The sequence below is a fragment of the Daucus carota genome, chromosome 6 (assembly GCF_001625215.2).
Source record: "Daucus carota subsp. sativus chromosome 6, DH1 v3.0, whole genome shotgun sequence".
NCBI lineage: Eukaryota > Viridiplantae > Streptophyta > Magnoliopsida > Apiales > Apiaceae > Daucus > Daucus carota.
Genome location: NC_030386.2, coordinates 32437561 through 32461404, shown reverse-complemented (window position 1 = coordinate 32461404; position 23844 = coordinate 32437561). Strand labels below are relative to the sequence as shown.

At 31.9% G+C, this 23844-nt stretch overlaps 2 protein-coding genes across 5 annotated transcripts; one reads left to right on the top strand and one right to left on the bottom strand.

Annotated features, from left to right (window-relative positions):
* The first annotated feature begins 4085 nt into the window (after positions 1–4085).
* LOC108225475 (subtilisin-like protease SBT4.15) lies at positions 4086–7772 on the top strand. The gene is made up of 11 exons (XM_017400343.2): positions 4086–4241; positions 4417–4511; positions 4876–4973; positions 5077–5229; positions 5321–5426; positions 5552–6056; positions 6128–6234; positions 6315–6542; positions 6628–6739; positions 6825–7038; positions 7113–7772. The coding sequence occupies exons 1-11, from the start codon at positions 4146–4148 to the stop codon at positions 7658–7660; spliced, it is 2262 nt and encodes a 753-aa protein (XP_017255832.2). The 5' UTR covers positions 4086–4145; the 3' UTR covers positions 7661–7772.
* Positions 7773–15368: 7596 nt separating this feature from the next.
* On the bottom strand, positions 15369–22972 carry LOC108225291 (uncharacterized). 4 transcript variants are annotated; one of them, XM_064080271.1, is made up of 7 exons: positions 22722–22860; positions 19001–19136; positions 17869–18036; positions 17710–17787; positions 16837–16902; positions 16569–16634; positions 15369–16493 (listed from the first exon to the last, which is right to left on the bottom strand). In XM_064080271.1, exons 2-7 carry the CDS (start codon positions 19001–19003, stop codon positions 15681–15683), a joined length of 1194 nt encoding a protein of 397 aa, XP_063936341.1. In that variant the 5' UTR covers positions 19004–19136; positions 22722–22860; the 3' UTR covers positions 15369–15680. The 4 variants fall into 4 exon arrangements, with proteins under 4 accessions (XP_063936341.1, XP_017255614.1, XP_063936342.1 ...); XM_017400125.2 differs by having other exon boundaries at positions 17869–18033; XM_064080272.1 differs by lacking the exon at positions 22722–22860 and adding an exon at positions 19257–19527.
* Positions 22973–23844: the final 872 nt, after the last annotated feature.

Below are 23844 nucleotides of genomic sequence, written 5' to 3'. Positions count from 1 at the left end.
TCACTTTTGACTTCGTCACCTAACTTTAGGTGGGTTGACAGGCTAGTAAAAATTACTCCTTTCATCTCATTTTAAATGTCTTGTTTTGACTTTCAACGGTCAAATTAACCAATTTTTGACCAAGAGGACAAATTCGTTATTATTTTAAAAAACTAAAAATTACATTTTATAGTATACTAGTTGAGAATCCGCGCGTTGCGGCGGTCTATAAAAATTATATTAATAATTTAATATTAATATTTGTAAAATAAAATAATTTTGTGACTGTCTATAAAAACTATATTAACGTTTCAAAATTAATATTTGTAGGATAAAATAAATTTTGTATTATAAAAATCTTGATGTAATATCAATACTAAATACTAATATATAAAATTGCAAAATTGGAATATAATTCGTGGTGAAAAAATGAAAATAAATTTATACAGGTAATAACAATTTAAAGCACGACGAATCCGTGAGGTTGTAGTATTGAGAAAGAGGAGATTGTGTTTAGATTATCCAAAACCTTATGATTTTAGGGGTATTTATAGGTGCAGAGAGACTTGTGTGCTACTCTTTCTCATAATTAAATAATGTGAAACAAAATCAGATTAAAACTTTCAAGCTACTATAATCTGAAACAAAATCAAATTCTGAAACTTGCTTCTAATATACTCGAAACTAAAAAAGGTAGTTCTAATTTTTGATATTTTTCATCCAAATATTTCAGAAAATTAGAAAAATAGAACGGAGCGATGTGAGAGACGCCACCTACACGCCCATCGCTTCTCCACCATATTTTCCTATATATAAAGTAAATATTATAAAACAAATATTATAAAAGAATAATCAACAAACATACATCACTAATAGTTAATTTATTGATATCATCCATCAATATCATGTCAAGACTATATTCTTTTTCTTTGTTTCAATTTGTCGACTCCCACATAGCGATCTATAACCACCTTTGCTTGCAACAACCTTTATTTTTTTAATGCTATATAAACAGCCTTCACTTATCGTTGCAGAAGAACGGCACCACCGAGTTAGAAATCAAGCAATAAAACTATGATCAGAGAGAGGTAGAGTTGTGGTATTGAGAGAGAGGAGGTTGTGTTTAGATGATCCAAAACCCTACAACCGATAAGGGTATTTATAAGTGCAGAGAGACTTGTGTGCTACTCTTTCCTATAATTAAATAATCTATCCAAAATCCTACAACCGATAAGGGTATTTATAGGTGCAGAGAGACTTGTGTGCTACTCTTTCCCATAATTAAATAATCCGAAACAAAATCAGATTAAAACTTTCAAACTACTATATTCCATAAATAATTTGAAATAATATGAGATTCTGAAACTTGCTTCTAATATACCCGGAACTAAAAAAGATAGTTTGTGCTGCTCTTTCCCATAATTAAATAATATGAAACAAAATCATATTAAAACTTTCAAACTGCTATATTTCATAAATAATGCGAAACAAAATCAGATTCTGAAATTTGCTTCCAATATACCCGAAACTAAAAAAGGTAGTTCTAATTTTTGATATTTTTCATCCGAAAATTCCAGAAAATTAGAAAAATAGAACGGAGCGATGTGAGAGGCGCCACATACACGCCCCTCGCTTCTCCTTTATATAAGTATATTGATTGTATGTAATTTATAATGACATAATTTTTTTTACTTTTAAAAATTATATTATATGCGTAAATCTCAGTCAAAACTTGGTCAATTTGACTATTCAAAAGTCAAACTGGACACTTAAAATGGGATGGAGGGAGTACTTCTTTCACCCCACAATACATGTCTTTTTTGGGGAAAAAATTGTCCTATAACACTCTTGTCCACTTTTAGTTGCCAATGCAAATATATTGACATTATTCCATAATTATCATTCTTGAAAGTTGTATAACAATTAATAAATGTTGAATAAGAGTCTACATTCATACATTTATCAGGGTACAAGTGAGAAAATATTAGCTAATTAATGTTCCCTTAATATGCGTAATTTTTACAAAAGAGACATGTATTGTGGGACGGAGGGAGTATTATTTATAATTGGTTTTTTCTGTGAAATAAAATTTTGATTATATATTTTTATTCAGAAAAAAAAATTAAAAATAATATTTTTAACTACCCGACCAAAATGTCAAACGTCATGTATTAAAAAACAGAGGAGTATTTTTCATTTTTCTTGCTGACAAAATACTTAAGCCACGTTGAGTTCATCTTTACCAGTGACGCGTCTTTGTGGTAATATCATATCATTTTATACAAAATTTTGTTTCTGATATAATGCATAACTCTTTTTTTTAAAAGCTCTCCAGAGCATAGTAGGTCACTCCAAATCCATGCATAGCCAGGAGATCCGCATGGACCTCCGCTTATCCCTCTATGGCTTTATGTACCCCTCACTCTAAAGCCAGAAGTGTGCCACGCATAATCAATAATATTCATGCTCGACAAATATAACTTTTAGTATAGCATCGAACATAATAAGTTACAGCTAATTTAACTGAACAGCATCACGAGACAAACTACAACAACAGGAATATATATGTCCCTTTCGAATCAGCTGTTTGCCGAACTTCCAGTTAATATATAATCAATTGATATGAATCGCTTCTTGTGACGCTATAGGAAAGTAGTGCTTATTTGAGAACGTATGTTTTAGATTTTAAACTGAGTATTAATATAATGATCTACATTTAGCAAAATAGAATTTTATTATAATATATTCTACTGTTTAGGCCACTCGTGCCACTATTTTTATTCATGGGCGGCATATAAGATTGTTTTATTGTGCCTTAATGAGGTATTAATGCGCCATTAATGGTGGATTGGTTTGATTGGTGTATACCAAATTTATGTTGCTGATACTGATGACAGCTAAAATCGCAAAAAATTTGTTTGCCAAGAATATTTGATTAGATATATCTTACCTTTGTTTTCAAATTTTATTTATAATTTCTTAGTTATATTTTTAAATATTTATTGACATAATTGTTAGTTATTTTCTGATGGTCCTAATATGTATCTAACCAAAGAGATCTCATTATCTCTTTGGTATAGATTTTTTTAGTGAATTGTTTATATAAGTTTTGATTTTACTTTCCTTATTTTTTAAAAAAATTATATTATATTCAATTTTTATGAGCTTGTTAAATCTTTTCCTCCATCATTTTAGATAGTTTTATTATTTTGCTGTATGTATGAACTTATTATGTTTTATTTGTATTGTATTTTTTCAGGTATGCGATTGGAAGAAAGAATGGTAGCGGGATCTTTATGGGTGTTTTCTTATCGAACATTAAAGCTTTATGGTCTAAGCGTCCCCGGTCATCTCTGCATGTCCGAGGGTTAGATGGTAAACTTTCTTAAACGAAAGGAACTCCTTGCAGCGGCTTTTGTATTCTGATACAATTCGTTATACGAGAAAGTATCTTGTGACAAAAAAAAAAAAAAAAAACATCTATAACAGTAATAGTTAAAATAATCGGATATAATAATTAGTTGACATGATTATGTGAAATTTTATGTAAAAGGATGGTACAGACTCAGGCAAGGCCGCAAGGGGTGAAACTAGGAAATCAAATTGAGCCGTACCAATTTTTTTAAACATAAAATTTCAGATATTTTAGTTTTTCTGAAATAATTTAGATTTGTCCTTGCTGATATTTTGTTGGTTTTATGATCACCTAGAATTTATACATTGAGCATAAGTTTTGTTTTGAACATGAAAGTAATATGCCAATCACATGTTTTTGTTAAATTTCATGAATCAAGTTGAGGTAAACTACGGAATCTTGATCTTTAAGAAATTGGTCAATTTTACCAATATTACTATTTTTGATAAGACATAATAATCATAAATGAATTCAGACAAAAGTGGTATTCACAAAGTTGAAAAAATGTAAAAAGATGAAGATCCATGTTTTGGGCCACAAAACTCTATCCTAGGTCCTCGTTCAAACATACTGGGAGACATTGGAGGTCTGCCTAGTATTACATTCAATTTACGTACACTTTCGTACTCAGAGACTGTAGAAACAGAACATACTATTATATATAGAGAATGTTGCCTCATTGCTTCACTAGTGCAGTTAATTCAGCGTATCTATCTTATTTGTAGAGTGACAGTGAAAGTGTATAAAAAGCATGAAGAATTTGGTAAAAATAACAGCGATGTTCATGTTCTTTAATCTGGCATTGTTGATCAGTGCCGCTGGTACCAATAATGAGAATGAACGAAAGGTAGTTCAATTTCCTGCCATTGAGTTGCACTACAAATTTTCCTTTGTATCGTGTGATCTTATAATCCCTTTTGTTCGCAAGTTATGAAACTTGGTACTATATATGCTAATCTTTTTATCAGCTTGAGCCTTGACATGGAGTTTTTGTGAGTGATATTTTTTCTGTCGATGAACAGCCTTACATTGTATACATGGGAGAGCTACCCGAAAGGAGCGGCAGAAAGACGATGGAAGATGACCACCATGACATTCTTTCGGACGCAATTGGAGAGTAAGTTATGTTGCATGCTTTTTACACATGCATCTAAAGTTAGGACTTGGGAGCAGAAAGAGTGTGTTGTCTCGTATTGTTGGCCGTGCAACACCTATTAACTCTGTTTGTATATTATTATTCGTTTGGGATCGTGTCCAATCTCATACGGATTTATTTTTTACTCCTCCCAAAAGTCTTCACTCTTCATACTAATGAATTTTTACAACATGGGACTTGGCTTGACACCCGTTCATCACATCTATGCATTGATATAGAAATGAAAAAAAAAAAAAAGACGACAGAGAGAAGAAGCTTACATTGCACATCTATAACCAAAGATGTCAAAATTGTTTCATGATGCATGGATTCTTGATCTTTACAGTGAGAGGATAGCACGTGAATCCAAGATTTACAGCTACCACAGAAGCTTCAATGGGTTTGCAGCACGGTTGTTGCCTCATGAAGCAACCTATCTGTCAAGTATGCCTAATAACAAGAAGATGTACATTTTCCCTATTATCATTTGTAGCACGCAGCTCTATTACATGCATTCGGATGAATTACATGTTAAAACTGCCTGCAGAGAAAGAGGGAGTTGTATCAGTATTTCCCAATACTATACAAAAGCTTCAGACTACAAGGTCCTGGGATTTTCTCGGATTGTCCGATGAGATTGGCAAAACTAAGAGAAACCTTAAGGTTGAAAGCAACCTTATAATTGGTGTTCTAGATACAGGTAATTATCTGCAGTTTGGGACCATGATGGAGTTCATGTTATATCTCAGTACATGTGAAAATTGATGTGATGTGAATCTGTTTTTACACAGGAATTTATGTGGAGTCACCCAGCTTCAATGATATAGGCTTTGGACCTCCCCCACCCAAATGGAAAGGCAAATGTGCCCGGGCTGCCAATTTTACTGGATGCAACAAGTTAATTTCCTTCATTCACATATATTTTCCCAAATAATTGAATTAATTTCATAGGCATTGTTTTAAGTAGTGACGGAACCAGAATTTTGATATAGCCGTAACTAGTCATGACCCTTCTCGTGCAGCAAAGTGATAGGTGCACAGTATTTCAATCTGGCCGGCAGCCCCATCGACCTATTAACTCCGGTGGACGTGGAGGGTCACGGGACCCACACGGCCTCTACAGCAGCGGGGAACTCAGTCCGTGGCGCAAACTTGTATGGTTTAGCCAAAGGCACAGCTAGGGGCGCGGTTCCATCAGCTCGCGTAGCAGCCTATAAAGTGTGTTGGAGCATGGGCTGCCAAGACATGGACATGTTGGCTGCATTCGACGCAGCCATTGCTGACGGGGTTGATGTTATATCAGTATCCATTGGAGGCCCATCCCGAATCTACTTTGAAGACTCGATGGCCATCGGGGCTTTCCACGCGATGAAGAAGGGGATCATGACAGTGTGTGCAGCAGGAAATTATGGGCCTGACACAGCTACTGTCCAGAATGTTGCCCCTTGGATGTTCACTGCTGGTGCCACCAGTATGGATAGGCAATTCGAGACTGATGTTACATTAGGCAATGGCATGAGAGCCAAGGTAATCAAGATTCAAGAACAATACTATACATTTTGCTGCCTGCATTAAACAAAACTTTTGTTTGTTGGCAGGGAATTTCTATTAACACATTTTCATCCAAAAAACATATGTTTTCTCTGACAAGCGGAACACTAGCAGCCAATTCCAGTAGCGGAGGAGCTTCATATAGAAATGCCAGGTATAAAAACAAGTAATACCAGAATATAAATGAATTGCCAGAATATGTATAAAAAGATTTTGTACGGTGGTTACTTACAGTGCTTGTGAAGAAGAGAGTCTAAGCAAGAAGCAGGTGAAGGGGAAAATAGTGTACTGTCTGGGATCAAATGGCCAGGATTCTACTATAAGTGAAAACAGGGGAGCTGGAGTCATAATGTCCGGTGACGACAACTATTCAGACGAGGTGGCCTTTTCTTTTCTGATACCTGCAACGGTTGTCAACCAGAAGGACGGTAAAAAGATAGAAAAGTATATCAACTCAACCAGGTTTGTCATCCCTTTTATCACTTGCACTCATATGCATTCTTCCTTGTTTCTGAACACTCAAAAGTAACAAAGTTGTAACTATTAGGGTGGCGAAAGGTACAATACACAAATCAAGAACTACTAACATAGCGAATGCTCCCTTCATTGCATCGTTCTCATCCCGAGGTCCACAATCGATCTCTATGAACATCCTCAAGGTCTCAATACTACTTAATCTACTTAGTATATCCTGAACATAAGTATTGATTGAAGTGTCTTACTAATGAATTTGTGGACCTACAGCCAGATATAGCTGCCCCGGGACTCAGCATCTTAGCTGCTTACTCACCATTAGTGACCTTGACCGGAGACAGTACTGATAATCGGTTTACATTATACAACATAATATCAGGAACATCAATGTCGACTCCTCATGTTGCTGGTGCAATCGCTTATGTCAAGTCCTTCCATCCCGCCTGGTCCCCTTCTGCTATCAAATCCGCTCTCATGACCACAGGTGAGGAATAATAATTTTCTGAGAAAAGTGGATTATTAAAGTTTCTATGACTTGTAACTATGAGTTCTCCGCAGCTACACCAATGAAGGTGAAGCCAATGGAGGCTGAATTGGCCACAGGGGCAGGCCAAATAAACCCAACAAAAGCACTGGACCCTGGCCTGATATACGAAATGAATCCAGGCTCCTACATCCGTTTCCTCTGCAAAGAAGGATACAACAACACAATGATTCGCATAATAACTGGTGGTAAACACCTACATGATTGTTCAACTTTACGCGCTAGAGGATTCGATGGCCTCAACTATCCTTCTATGCATATACAGCTCTCTCAAAACTCTACCAAGTTTTCAGCCTCTTTCTTCCGGAGTGTGACCAATGTTGGATCTGGTAAATCAGAATATGAGGCCAAAGTAATGCCACCCCCCGGTGTTTCGGTTAATGTTGAACCTAAAAAGTTGGTATTCGAAAGGCCTCACCAGAAAAGGGCTTTCAAGGTTGTGGTGAAAGGCAAATTTGGTGAAGACGAGAATCAGGTCTTATCAGGATCTCTGGAGTGGAGGGACTCCAGTCATAGAGTTAGAAGTCCTATATTGATTTGTAAATCATTGTATCAGCCATGATCGATTCTAGTTAATCGTACGATAATGTCAGGAAAATTCCGTCTTAGGTCCAAGTCATATGTAAGAGATTGAATTCAAAGGAGTAAAGTAACAGCATCATAATTTTTATTAGTATATGTTTCTGTTTCCATATCATTATCTGTTTGTCTAATAGAATTTTCCTCTTGTTCTATATCACTTTCATCCTCTATTATAGCATTTATATTTTTCATTTTTCCCAAAGCCTCTAGTATTTCTTGATTTTCTTTTATTATAATTTCTTGTTCCTTATTATCTGATTCCTCCAGATACCTTATTTCCTCTTCTTCTGTATTACTACTATCTATTTGTTCTTTATCTGTTTCATTACTACTATCCTGAAATTCTATTTTTTCTTTTCCTTTTAGTCTACTTACTTCTATTTTTAATTGACTTATTTCGTTTTTTAAATTTTCTACATTTTCTAATACTTTCATTACTTCTGATTTCGTTTCTCTTAATTCTTTCTTTTGAATTTTATATTTATTTTTATAAAATTTATATTTATTTAACCATTCTGTATTAGTTTTACTTTTTAGCTTAAAATTTTCCTTTTTTAATTCCTCTAATTCATCTTTTTTATCTATTTGTTCTACCTTTTCATTTTTTATAGGTTCATACTTTTTTCTTTCTCTTTCCATAATTTCTTTTCCGTGTTTTTTAAGAAAAGTTATTACACTATGTTCTTGTTTAGACATTTATTCAGAATTTTCCTTTTTTATGAAGTTCTGCTAGACTATTTATTGCTCTTTTAACTCCTGTTGACATTTGAGGTTTTGATTTACTTATATCCATAAGTATAGGGCTTTTAATACTACTTCTTATTATATTTATAGGTACTACTTCTGGTTTTTCTTCATTTTCCACTATTTCTTTCTTTGGTTCTAAATAATTTTGAATTGTTGTTAATTTTCCTAGAATTTGTTTAAAAGTGGGTACTTCGGATATATTCCATAAAGCTGTTATTTCCTCTCTTATAATCTGTCTACTTTTTTCTTGGTTTTCCTCTATTTTTGTTATTATTGTTTTTAATCCTTCTTTTACTAATATTTCGTTCCAAATCTCTTTTATTCTTTCCTCCGAGTTACTCATTTTTGTATACTCGCTTACTCCATTCTCCTTCAATGATCCAAATTTTTTCATTCTTAGGTTTGTTTATTTGTTCCTTTAACTGTTTTATTTGGTTTTCTAACTTTCTTTTTTCTTCTAAATATTCTAAATATTTTTCTTGAGATATTATTAATGTTTCTGTTATTATATTATTTACGATGTTCAATTCTTTTTCTTTATTTTTTAATTCTGCTTCGATATTCATATTCTTTCTATAAATCTTAATTTATTCTGATCATTTATCTCTATTCCTTCGTTTGTTATATTATACTGAATTTTATTAAGAAAATCCATTCCTAATAATAATTGATAACTAACATCATATTCGATTACTCCTAAAGTTAAATTATATTCTAAATCTTGGATTTTTATTCTCAGTTTTATAGCCTTTGTTACTATTGATTCTCTTAATGCTTCTCTATATTCTTTTTCAGATATTTCTCGTCCCGTTCTTTCTATAAAATTCCGTTTTCTTAATTCTAAATTTTCTTCTTGTATCAATCTTATTTGTTCATCTCTTTGCTCTAACATCTCTCTCAATGTTTGTATTTTACTTTCCTTTTGCTCCATAATACTTAAACTTATTCTACAAGTTTCTATATGTTGATTTATATCTTTATTATAAGTTGGTGTCTTATTTGCTATTTTTTGAATTAACTTAATTTCATCTTCCATCTAATTACTTAAACTTTTTTCAAGATTTCTTTTACACATTTTTTTAGTTTCTATTTTATCTATTTTGAATAATATTAAAAGATTAGATATTATTTTAGATTTTAATCCATTATTTATTATTCTTTTTATCTTACTAGGGGGTCTCATTATATATGCTTAAACATTTCTTTTAAAACGGGTTTTGAATATCCTTTAAATCCTGGTAAAGATTTCCAACTTTCTATTGTTCCTCCATCTCTAATATAGGATGTGGGGATTACTTCCTTAGGTGATACTCTTAAAAGAGATTTTATCTCATTATCTACTGATAAATTATTTTTTAAATAAAAATCTTTATAACCTATTCTGATTCTTTCAAAACTTCTTATAGCATAAAGTATTAAGCCTTTATCTCCAGAGGATATTACTCTATTACTTAAATTATGACAATAATCATAATAATCAGCAATACTCATTTCTCGTATGTTATCATTATAATCCTGAAATCGAATTCTTGTTTTATCTCGACTCATAATCTATTTTGCCTTTTGCAGGCTCTGATACCAATTACTGGGGGATCGTTTTTTATATCTAACAGACCCTAAAGAGGGTAGGCACTTAGAACTTTTAACAAAAACAAACATGTTTTTAAAGAAAATCTACAATCTATAACTTCTAAACATTTTTCATCAACATTATGCATAACATAAATTATAGATAGCATATAAAAATCTTATCTTATTTGTTAAAATAAGACATACCTTTCAAGCAGATTGGCTCACCGGAGTCCCTGATGTCTGCTATGCCCTTTTATGACCTCCCGTCTACTGGCTCTGCAACCAGGTTGCTCGACAGATATCCACCATCTTCTGCTTTAAATGATATAACTTATGATGACAAATAGATAATATTTGTATATGGTATCTTGTTGACGAATATGTTTTTCTAGTTTTAGATTGTAGGGGAAGGTGTTTAGTTAGCCATGAGAAGAGTAGAGAAATTTAAGATATATTTCAAGAACTGATATCTTTCAACATTACAATCAGGTCTCTTATATAGAGATCCTGCCTTTACTTACAGCCATACACTCGAATTTCAATAATTTACTACAATAATGATACATCCATTATTTAGATTCCTTTTGTCTCTCTTTTTCAAAAGCCTCTGAATTATTTGCTGAATGCCATCTTTTCTTTTTCTGAGTGCCATCTTTTCTTTCTTTTTAGATTCCCACTGTCTCTTTTCCTTTGAATCTTCAGTATTTGCTGTCAAATCATATCTTCGCATATCTGCTTTTTCTTCCACGTTCTTTTATCTGCTGCCGACGTCTGATTTTCCTGTTCTTTCATATCTGCTTTTTACAGTCACCAATATTTATATTGGGCCGTATAATTATCAATTAATAAGATACAATCACCAAACTCATATTGGGTTGTAAAAATATGATTATTATGCTAATATTCTACAGTCACCAATTTCACATTTGGGCTGTAAAGACATCTTTATTATACTACAGTCACCAATTTTATTTTGGGCTGTAATATTTTTTGCTAATATTTTACAGTCACCAATTTCACATTGGGCTGTAAAGACATCTTTATTATACTACAGTCACCAATTTCACATTGGGCTGTAAAACATTAAGTATGGTCACCAAACCAAAAATTTAAAGTTTGGGCCATACAGATATTTTCTCATTTCATTCAAAAGGATTAGAACATCCTTCTTCTTTTGAGGGGCTTTGTAATGTTACTATCGTCTTCCTTCTTTGTCCTGGTGTCATCTCCTTGTAGAGCTCTCTTGTCTTCATAGAATGATTATATTTTCCTTCTGTAATTCTTTTATACATTGCCGTCAGCTCAGTTGTATCTGTTTTCAAAACATCATTATTATAATATAATGTTAGTATTTCTTCAACATCTCCTCCCATTCTGGAACCTAATACACATGCCTTCCTTCCTCTGATAAAATCTTCCAGTTTGGATTTTAGAACTGCTATTCCAATTGCTCTTTTGTTGCATATCCAATCTTCAAATTCTTCTAGAGTACATGGCATGGGGGCTTTTAAACTAGTACTATCACCTTCTATCGCTGTATTTCTGCCATATTTGAATATTTGACATATTAATATTGGCTTCCCTGTTAAATCGGTACAAGCATCGAATACCTGTACTCCATAGATTCCTCCTGGTCCATATGATTGCATCATAGCTTGAACACTTTCTGCTATTAATGATGGTAACATTGATATACTAGTTAACGTTTCATCAACCATTATTTTGTCAATGAAACCATACATTAATAAGCTCTTAACCAGGCTTGGATCTGCATTTTCTTTACAAATATACCTTGGATATTTGCTAAACTTTCCATTTCTTAATATTGTGGTGTTTGACTTATAATCATAAAATTTGGTTATTTTTTCAAAGGCTTGTATGTAATCCTTGGGATGTTTAATTCTATCGGTTAGGTTGATAGAACTTAAAGATTTTGGCATTTCTGGTAAATTTTGGGTAATAGTGTTTATAACTGGTGTGGAGGCTAATCGAGATACAAAAGTTTGAGGGGTTTCTAATCTAAGAATTTTCAGGGCTTCTTCAAGATTTTTGGTCAGAATTTCTATTTCATGGTTTAAATCTGATATTTGCTGATTTTTCCTCTTGATTTCTGCTATTATTCCTTCCACCTGTCGATTCATACTATCCCTGTCCATTTTCTCTGCTAAGAAAATCTGCAAGAACATTCTTAGTCCCTGATATATTTTTAATAACAAAATCATAACAACTAAAAAATGCTTGCCAATTTCTCCTTTTATTTAATTCTGGTAAAGGGTCTATTTTATTAAATATAAACGATCTTACTTGAGTATTATCTGTTCTTACAATAAATTTTACAGGTAATAAATGGTAATGAAACCTTTTTATTCCTAATTTAACAGCTAACAATTCCTTTTCATTAATATGATAATTTTTCTCATTTGTTTTCCATGTCCCAGCTCCATATCCACATATTAAAGGGTTTTCTTTATCAATATCATCTTTTTCAAAAGCTACTAATACTGCTCCCCATCCTATATCACTAGCATCTGTAAATAATTCTAATTGGTCAGTATCTTTGGGTAATCTTAGCTTTGGCAAATTTTCTACTTTAGTTTTTAATAATTTTATAATATTAGTATGTTCCTTAGTCCATTCAAAAATTTTATTTTTCTTTATTAAATCTTGAAGGGGTTTTCTTAATTTTGGTAAATCCTTTATATAATCTGAAGCATAATTTATTATTCCAAGAAACTGTTGTACTTCTTTCTTATTTTCTAATGTTTCTTTAAAATTTTTTATTTTTGTTGATATATGATCTTGTAACTGGATTCCTTCAGAATCTATAATATATCCTAAATATTCTATTTTATTTTTAAATACTTCGGATTTTCTTTCTGATAATAAAATTCCATGTTTCCTAATTGTTTTAATAAAATCTTCTAGATGTTTTACATGATCTGTTAGACTGTCACTAAATATTAATATATCATCTATATATACTAAACAGAAATCATTCATTTCTCTAAATATTTTATCCATTCTTCTCTGAAATATTTGAGGGGCTGTTCTTAGTCCAAAAGGTAATACTATCCATTCATAATGTCCTTGTGGAACACTGAATGCAGTTAAACATCTAGATTCTTGCGTTAATTTTATCTGCCAATATCCACTCTTACAGTCAAATTTACTAAACCATCTTTTATTACTTGTTTTATTAATTAAATTCCTTTTGTATGGTAGGAAATATCCATCAAATATTGTCTTTTTATTTAATTCTCTATAATCAATTACCATTCTGGCTTTTCCTCTTTTTGTTTCATTATGATTTCTTACCAAAAAGGCTGGGCTACTATGTGGGCTTTTGCTTTCCTTTATTAATCCTAAAGTTAACAGTTCCTTTATTTGAACTTCTAATTCCTTCTGATCTGTTGGACTATATCTAATTGGTCGGTTCCTTATTATCTCATTTGGATTTATTAATTTTATTTCGGCATATATTTTTTCCTTCTCCCATAATTTCATTGGATGCTCTCCAAAATTTATTTTTAATGCTTCTAGATACTTTTGTTTCAATAGTTCTAGATTAGTTTGTCGTTCAGTTCTTATATTATTTATACTAATTGATTTTACAGGTACTATTCTTTTTAATACTATCCATTTTCCACATGGAGTTAATAGACTTATTGTTTCTTGTTTTATTACTTGGGTTTTAAAAGAATCTAAAAAATTATTTCCTAATATTATTTGTTGCTTCATATTATTTTCTTGATAAACTATAGGTAATTTAAACCTAGTTTTATCTAATATAAACTTCACATTTTCTGCTATTATATCTAATTCTTTCATATGTTCGTTAAATCCTGTTACTCTAATCCTATGTGTTTTTGTTCTTTTCCATTTATGTTGGATAAAAACTTCTTTTTTAGCTAAACAAATATCTGCTCCACTATCTATAAACATCTTTTGTTTTATATATTTTGAAGGCTTATATTCTACATCTGCTTCGACATATATAGCTACCATCTTATTCTGTTTCAAATAGTTCATCACTACTAGTATTATTTTCTTCTATATAATTGATTTCTTCAGGCTCTGTTTCACTAATATAAAACATTTCATCATTGTACCAATCATTGTTATTATCTTCTTTTATATATTCTAATTTCATTATAAAATCCGTACTATCTATATATTTTACTCCATTTTGTTTTAACTTTGGACATTTATTAGCATAATGTCCTTTTTCATTACAATTCCAGCATTTACAATCTGTTATTTTTGTTTTATTATTACCTTGTAAAGGTTTGGTATATCTCCTTTTTCTAAACTTTCTTTTATATTTAAATCTTTTCCTATTTTCAGGAGTATTTTTATATCTCCTAAATCTTCTCCTTTTATATTTAAATGTTTTATAAGGCCTATATGGTTTATTTTGTTTTTTATAATATTCATCCTTATTATAACTTGATTTTTTATATTTCCTATATCTATTTTTTGTATTATTTAGCTTATTATCACACCCAAATACTAGTTTTCTTTCTGTAAATCCACATATTTCCCTTAATCCATACTTTTTATCCTTTTTTATTTTTTGTTGAACTCTATATTCTTCACATTTACGCATTAAGTATAATCTTAATACTCTAATTCTTTCTCCTAACGTATTTTCTTTAGGTTCTAGATTATTATATTCTTTTGTGATTTCTGTGTTATATGGTGAAGGTAAATGATCATAATAAAGTTGTTGATATACTATAGTTTCATCTGGTAAGAACTTTGCTTCATAAAATAGTTTTGAAAAACTTATAGTATATTCTGGTAATTTAGTTATCTTACAACATTTCATATTGTTTAGATACATTACTATCTCTATTTTTCTTTCAACCATTACTTGATCTTGTGCTACAAACCATTGTTCTCCTAGAAATTCTCTTTTTAATACTACATCAAACATGTTTAACATATCACTCCAAGTTTTAGCATTCTCTTTTGCTTCTTCTTTTAATGCATGATTTATACTTTCAATCCAGAATGCTGCTTTTCCGATAATTGTTTTGGATATTAGGTCATAAATATAATCTATATTATCCAAATTTTTAGCATTCATTAGGGCTATATACATTCCTAGATTCCAATCTTTAATTCTCCTAGTTATTTCTTGCTCATCATATACATTATCTAAATCTAGAAAATATCCATTTATATTAATTCCTTGTGTTATTGATCCTACAAAGTCTTGTACTTGTTCTCTTTGTCCGAGAGGAATATGATCTGTTCCTATATTATTTCTTCGAGTTATTATATGTTCTCCTAGTTCCTCTTCTGGATAGTCTTCAGCATTTTTATTAGTATATGTTTCTGTTTCCATATCATAGGACATAGGTATATGCAATAAAAAGAAACATTCTCATAAAACAAGCACAGTTTCCTCAAAATCCGAAAAGCCTTATTTATGTACAGAAGTATTTCGAAGTTGAAGATAACCTTGCTAACTTGAAAACAGGATTTCAGTAAGAAACTTAACTGGTTACGGTATACTTTCTAAGAAAAACTGATCCCCAAAGAAAGATATATAACCTTATTCGAGTTCAGGAATCTTTCTTTAGAAGTCATTTTTCGTTGTCAAGTATACTGCAACAACACTCAGTCCAACCCCTGCCACGTACTAAGGAGAACAGTAGACTCTCCACCTAAATGCTTCATGTCTTGACATGAGATTGACGAGAATAGTGAAAGTTCTTCATTTTCACAATGTCCTTCCTCCTCTTCCTGGCCGCTGCTGCTGCAAAAGCATCCATCTGTCTCCGGAGTAGACGACCATCATTTTGGTCCTCATCTTCCTCTGATGAACTACTGGTAGTGCCTGCAGAAGTTATGAATTCATTCCTTCTCTTTATGGCATCTTCTGGGCTGGCGTGTAGACCAATAACACTTTCCTCATTTCCTTCTGATGAACTAACAGTAACTGCTGCAGATGTTACTTTATGCTTATGAGCAAGTTCTTTTCCGGAAGCTTTCCCACAATGCACCTGTGCCGAAGGCCCAGTAACTACTGTTGAGGTAGAAGCTTCGCCTCTTGTCTTTTTGAGTGGGTATCTTTGATCGTTCTTCACATCAGCTAGGGGCTTCTGAAATGAACTGGTACCAGATGCCTTAGTTATGTTATGTTCATGAGCCAAGTCCGATGACCAGGGAGGAACTCCATTAGCATAATAAGGAGGAAACAACCAAGTGTATGGCAGTGCAAATGGAATCCCTGGTACATTCGTCCTTGCAGGATTTTCATGCTCTGAGAGAGAAGTCTTGCCTTCTGTTAGCACGCGAATTTTAGAGGTACAAGCAATACCATTTTGAGGTGCAGACTGGACAATACTTGAACCTGGAGTAATATGTGGCAAGCTGGACGGTTGAGTTCTTGTAGATGTTGAAGTTGGTATGTGAGCATTGTCAAACTTTGATCCCTCTGGAGTTTCTTCGACTTCAACATTCATTGTCACCCTGTTTAAATTTAGCTGCAGAATGTGGAATTGTTTAATTGACTAAATCTCTTATGATAAAGTGCATATCTATAAATGAGAAACTATTACCTGAGCTTTTAAGCTCTCGTTAGTTCTCTTCAAAAATTCATGCTCTTTCATGGCCACCTCTTTTATCTTTTTACAGAAATACAATCAAAGTGAGTATTTATGCAGATTTTGTGATGGTAAGCAGTTCAAAGACTGCCTATGACAAGATATACCTAAGTGCATATAAACTAGAACATAATAATACTTACCATGACTATTATTAATTTCTCCAATCGTTTTCAAACTAATTAAAAATTTGGAATTAAACTTGATAAAGAACGCTGCATACCTTCCTTAGTTTTTCATTTTCATATTCTAATTCAGCAGCTTTCCTTTCTAGCTCCACACGACGAGCCTTTGCAATATATCGTTTAAGAAAGAAGTCTCAGTTTCTGATTAAAAAACAATATATTGAGAGAACAAAGTACAGTCCCGCAACAGCATATATCAAAACGCAATCGGAGAGCAAATGCATGTTTTAGATTCTTAGAGCATCTCCAACGGCGTTGGCTATAATCGTTGGCTAAATTGGACCTGTATGACTTTATGTAAAATTTGCTGAACCTGTAACACATTTTGCTTCAATGGTATTGGCTATCTTGGTTGGCTATAATTTAAAAATAGTATGTTATTAATATTTCAAATTGTTAAAATAGAATATATCAGTTCAATATGGTAGTAAATGATGTGCAATCTTCCTACAGATTTTCTTACAGACCTGTAGAGGTTCGACAAATTTAGCCATCCATAGAAGGTTGGCTAAAATTATAGACAACAGGTGGGCGTGGTTGGAGTGTAGTTTTTTGACGATGTTGGCTATAATTTTTAATTATGGTATGCCAACTCACATTTTAGCTAAGGGTACTCTATGGTTGGAGATGCTCTTAGTTATCTGTTGAAGGATAGGCATTAATATATTGCAGTTAATATATTTAGGGAGGTAATACTTAATTAGGCATAATTGGGTAGCATAGGATAACTACCAACTTACTATTTGCTAATTATCTGTAAACTCATTATACATACATGAAATCATTTATGAATAACCAGGAAATGTTTCTATTCATGCTTTCACGAAGTATCACCCAGAAAATAAGGCAAGTAACCTAAATTTGAAGTCCACAATACGTGCATAATAAAACATTAGCGGTGATGGTCATACCTGCCTCCTGAGAATTGTCAGTTTGGCTGACTCTCTGTTCGCCAACATCCGGAGGAATCTCCGTTCCTTCTTCTCATCCTAACTCATAGAAGTTCAACCAATAAACTCCACAACCTGAAAAATATATGAATGATCGATATATAATGACTAAAGTGTAACCTCAGTCAGCAAGTTCAATTTCCGTCTGGCCTTGCAGCCAACGCGTGGTGCAGAACTTTTCCCACAATTTGGTTGAAAATTGGTATCTTCCTCCGCCTGTCTCGGTTTAGTTACCGTCACATGGAATTTCTTTTCAGCATGTTGCTGACCATTAACTGAAAAATCCTGCTAAGACATAAAAAAAGTCTCAACTTCTACTAAAGCAGCATTCTTTGGTGACAGTATCATGATACATCACTAGCTGAAAAACGCATTAGGATATCTTCTCAAACTAAAATTTGAAATGCCAACAAGCCACCGACTGTGGATGATCCCTAACTGTACACGAAGTGACTATTCAAAACTTTAAAATGCCTACTACAGAAGTAACCTACATAGCTCTGCTTTGAGGAGGCTGGTTTTCCTCCTTGAACCCTTTAGAATAGTGATATGCAAAAACAAGTTATTTTTATCCATAAATCGCACGCCTTTGTAATTTTTATGCATAAAATAGTAGTCTAGTGTTGAATAAATTTTCTTTTGGGGGACTCCATCCTATAAGAGCATAAATTAAGGACACCAACTTTAAACAATCACGCAAAAGCATCCCAATCGAATAATTTCCTAAACTGATAAAGGTTCAACCAAACAATTGTGCGCAATGGAAGAAAGGGATTCAAAACAGATTAAGTACAAAGTTATAGAAACTAGTCCATTGACTATCTTCAAAGATTAAGTACGATTAAATGAATACAAAGTCCACTACTGTTATCCTTACAAACAAACATAGTCTTCAGAAACATATTTCTTATGTTAAGTTTACAAAGACCAACTCACAAAGCATGTAAAGAGACTCTATTATTCAGCTAGTAATGCACCCTGATACTGCCTGATTGGAGAAAATTTCTATAATCCAGTGAAACATGTAAACAATGATACCAAAAGAATATATCAAAACACAAGTGCTTTCATATGAAAATTACAGATAAATTCCTAAATCCATGCAGCAGCCAGCAAAGTTACAAGTGAGCAAACAGTAAACTGTAGATGATATCAGATAACAATTGCACTCAAAACTAATCCTAAAAAGAAGTGATTGTAAGTAATGAGAAGCTCTAGCTACACATATGAACATGAGAGCAAATTTGTATACCATTATGCAACTTAGAGCACTGAAGTTTTTTTTGTTGCAAATAGCTTCTTTACTAGAGTCCACCGCCTCATATGCAGTCTTGAAACTTTCAAGTATTGTCCAGAAACTTGTGGATTGTCATAGAAACTTGTGGATCCTTTTATATATATAAAATAGTCACAGCAAAGAAGAGGAGAATCATATTAAAATTCAGTATTAAGTTGAAGCCTCAGTATGTATCAATGGGAAACGGTAAGAACTTTAGTCATATACTTACTGATAGTTACCAAAAATAAAATTTCGAGGCAGGGGTGTGTAATATGGCACCATGGGCTATTCGAACTGGCTTAGAGATGAGATTGAACTCTAACCACTGAAACACTTAATTGAGTAAGTTGGAATTAAAGATTTGTACTTTTATTTGTTATTTTTATATGATATGTGAATATATATTTATATTAAAAAATTTATTATATTATAACTTAAAATCAATATAACGTTAAGTTACTCCCTCTTCTCTAATGAGAGTCGACCTGCCATGACCTATAATCTACCCTCCACGGCCCCCCCCCCCCCCCATCTCTCCCAATCTATCCTTCCCCCTCCCCTTAATTCCTCTTCAAGCCTCCTTTCCCCTTACTTCTCTAATCAACCTCCCTCCCCTGCCCAGTGCGCCGTCCTCCCTCCGCCCTCTACTTATTTTCTAATTCAATAAAATTGAGTGTTGCTTAAACTTCGAAGATTCCAATCGAGTTTTATTCTCGGATTTATTTCGGAGTTGAGCTTGGGCTTGATTGTTTTCTGAATAAATCATATCTTTTGTAATCAAAGGTCCGATTGTGTTTTCCCGTCTCACCTTTTGGCGTGTGTTGATTTAGTACCCAATTTTTGGGTGATTCTGCGTTGTTATATTTGTGGTTGTTATGTCTTTCTGTGTTATCAACGAGAATGATTGGGATGGAGTTTTGGGAGATCTGGATTATTTTCGGCATGTCTATAGCTGGCTCCCGGCATGTAGATATGCTTGGAACGGTGGCGATCGCATGTGCTCACCTTTCACAAATTATAGTTGTTCATTATTCGAGGACTGTTGTTCCTCATTGCTTAGTTTTTACAACTGAGTCGCCTGAACATCGCAACCGCCATGAAACTGTTGTGAAGGTCAATTGTGTAGCTACCATTTTCGAGATTGATGTAGGCTTGATTACTCGAGAAACCTTTGTATTTATTTTCAGTTTCAAGAATACTTGGATTCAGTGTTAAGCAGTCCGGAAACAATGCGGCTATTTGTTTAGCTCGTTTTATTGTTTATCTAAAACTGATTGCATTGTCAGTTGCGAATTTGTCCCGACTAAACTTGTTTTAATTTAATGGAATGAATTTGCATTTTGTCAAAAAAAAAAACTAATATTTATATATTTATACTTAATTTATTGGAGGAATTTGAACAGTTTATACTTTGAATTTTTGAGAATAATACTTCAAATTATTCAAGGCTGAACTATTATAAAAAGATTTTAATCCGATTTTCAACTTTGAAATCCAGCCATAAGCGGACAACTTGAAATTGAAGACGTGAGCAAATTCAATATCTAAATATATGAGAGCTTATACTAAGAATATTTTATAGGGAATTTATGAAATATACCCACATTTTAGTATATTAATTGCAATATTACGATACATCTGCAAATATTGCATATTTATTGTTTTTTTCATAACATAAAGTCGAAACTTGCAAATATACGTTTCTATCATCTCTTTCTCACTCCTTTCACTGTCCTTTCTTTTCTTTCGCTCTTTCTCTCACAATCATCTCTCTCACACTCTTCCCCCCTCCCTCGTCTCTTTCATTTATATCATAGTTGTTTCAAAGTTAATTTCTCTTTCGCATACTTTCTTTCCCTGTTTGCACCTTCCGCCGTTAACTCACCGGAATCGATCGGACGGCCTCAGTCTTGGTCGGAGGCGACGAGTCTGGTGGCGCGGTGTTAAAAGAAGATGTTTTGACGAAGTTGTGATAGGGCGAATAGGGTGAATCCAAAGTTTATGATGGTTGAAGGTAGGTAGATTGGAGTTTATGGCGATTTTTGATTTGATTTTAGTTGATTTCATGGTTGATTTTGTGGTATTAGTATTGGCCCCGCAGGGGCACTCATTTTTTGTCATTTGAAACTGCTTGCAACTTATTTTGCAACTAAATATAATTTTTAACAGATTTCATCAAAGTTGCATTTCTGGTTGCATATATGGTTGCTAGCAGTTGCAGATATGGTTGCATATGCAACCACCGTATTTTTGCAATTTTTTTTGAAAGATAGTATTTTTGCAATTTGTTTTAAAAAAAAGATAGTATTTTTTGCAAAAATTCTTTTAGACTTAGGTATTTATGAGAAAAGCCCTATTTTATAGCTCTATTTAAAATTAGACAACATGCATGAACATAATTAAGCCAAAAAACTAGCCATGAACAGCAAATTATATAGATTAAATTAAGTTATTATTTAACAAGTTTCAAAAAAAAAAGTTATTATTTAACAAGAATAAAATGCCAAGTTCGAGAACTTGGTGTCCTCGCTTTTTCTCACAATTTACATATTTTTTTACTTAATTTATCATTCTTATGTTTCTTTTGTTTGCTTTGATTTTCAGGAACTTGGAAAAAGACTTTACGGGTTTTTTTCGGACTTTAAAGTCTTATTATCTAAACGTCCGGAGATATCTTTGCGTATCTTTCGGTTAGATGATAAACTTTATTGGATGAAAGTATTCCCTGATGCGGCTTATTGTATCTATGATACAACTCATCTACGAGTATGTAGATCCTGACAAAAAAAAAAAAAAAAACTACTAGCGGTCTTAAGAAAAAAATATTATGATAACCATATTTTAAAATTATTGACTTACTAACAAAAATTATATCACAATATCACATGAAATTTCATGCATTTGAAAGAAAGTAGGATTTCTCTTTTCCAGGTGCACTGCTCATATTTTACATTAAGAAAATAAAATTTCTTTTCGGGAAATATATCTCACTAATTGAGATATTAATTAAACTATTATATAATAAAATTAGTTTATTAAAATAAAAACAATTTCTTAAAAAATTTAAATCATTAAATAATAAATAATTTTAATTATTTTAATAATAAGTTAGAGATTACATTAAACAAATCCTCATGCTTACAATTAAGTCAATAAACGTTTTTAAATTTTATTTAGGAATATTTTTACTTATTGAAAATGTAAATTAAATATATATGCAAACATCTCAAAAAAATTGAGCTCATATATATGATTTAAAATATTGTGCTTGTATGTAATAATATATTTTTATAATAAAATCTAATATCTATTAGTAGAATATTAATTTTAATATAATTTCTATGCTATAACGTCTATTTATGAATCCTCAAAAGTTATTAATAGATGAGACCAACAGTTAGTTTGGCCATAAATAGTTTTAAGGATGTCTATGACTTTTAGCCTAGCCTGCATTTAATCTTTTGTATATTAGTGCCAATTACATATTTTAAATTTAAGATAATTTATTCAAAATTTTGCATAAATTATATGAGGTTGCTGTAAACTACATCATCAAATTTATCTGTAAATCCAAATTTTGATTCAACATTGGGGAAGGAAAGTGGAAACTAACCCTAATCGTTTTGAAAGTGTCTGCAATCTATTCAACAAAGCAGATTGATTCAACAGTTAGGGAAAGAAAGTGGAAACTAACCCCCGTTTTGAAAGTGTCTGCAATTTGTTCAGTAAAGGAGATTGATTCTTTCAGCGATTCTTCTTGCACTGGACAATCTGGAGCAATCTTCAACGAGCTAGCTAAATCCGTTAACATTTTTGCAACTTCTGATTCAAGATTTATCATCGAGAACGGCATTTGTGAACAAAAGGGAGATGAGAAGTGAAGAACGGTCTATTTTTATTTCAGAAAAATAGAATTGTATTGAAAACTGACACGTATAAGAAATGAAAATGACACGTATAATGAAATTTTTGCTAAATACTTGTACAAATACTTTTGTACATAAACGGACTCACCAAACTCCAAAACAAGATCAGTGTCTAGGTTATGTAAATATATAATATAATATTATATATATGAGTTAAATAAAATTATGATTAATATATTTTACCTTATATTTTTAAATTAATTTTATTATTCTAGTATATTTTACTTTTAGAAAAATAATAAGTTGAATATTATAAAATTTATTTATAACTGCACACTATTATAATTATGAACATATCCATTTTATTTTATAATTTTTTTGATTTTCTATACATATTTTAGATGCCACTTAATTTATAACTAAATTATTCTTTTGATTAATCTCGTTATGAATCGAAATTTCAATTATATATGCTATATCTTTAAGAATATAACAATTTTAACTTAAGACATGTCAAAAATTCATGATTTTTTTTTATTTTTCAGTCACAAAAGTTCATGCATGATTAGGTAAATATGTGATTAAGTTTATTTCAATTAAGAAGTGTTATTTTTCTAATACATGACATTTTTTTTTTTTTAACAAAATGACTATAACAAATCTCTACCATTGATATTATATAAGATATCATGATCATAGTACTTTACAACTTAGATATACATAAAAAAGGCAAAAAAAAAAAAAGAAGAAGAAGATATACGTTTTATATTTTGACGTAATTTCCATATATATATGATTAGATCATTAAAAAATTGTTATTATATATCATTGAAAGTGGTCTTAATAAAGATTTTCTATAATGTAACATTTAAATTCTATATTCTCTATATCATGTATTTATAATATGATAGTACAATAATATATTAAATATAAAATTATTATAATATGTAC

What these genes read in the sequence shown, in the direction of transcription:
- LOC108225291 (XM_017400123.2), bottom strand. Translation starts at nt 22,880, where the DNA reads ATGCCGTTCTCGATGATAAATCTTGAATCAGAAGTTGCAAAAATGTTA. An exon ending in CAGACACTTTCAAAACGGGG is followed by an intron (nt 18,034 to 22,721) that starts GTTAGTTTCCAC and finishes ATGTCTTAGCAG; the next exon opens with GATTTTTCAGTTAATGGTCA. An exon ending in AAAATGAAAAACTAAGGAAG is followed by an intron (nt 16,635 to 16,836) that starts GTATGCAGCGTT and finishes TTCTGTAAAAAG; the next exon opens with ATAAAAGAGGTGGCCATGAA.
- LOC108225475 (XM_017400343.2), top strand. Translation starts at nt 4,146, where the DNA reads ATGAAGAATTTGGTAAAAATAACAGCGATGTTCATGTTCTTTAATCTG. An exon ending in ATAATGAGAATGAACGAAAG is followed by an intron (nt 4,242 to 4,416) that starts GTAGTTCAATTT and finishes GTCGATGAACAG; the next exon opens with CCTTACATTGTATACATGGG. An exon ending in AATTGGTGTTCTAGATACAG is followed by an intron (nt 5,230 to 5,320) that starts GTAATTATCTGC and finishes GTTTTTACACAG; the next exon opens with GAATTTATGTGGAGTCACCC.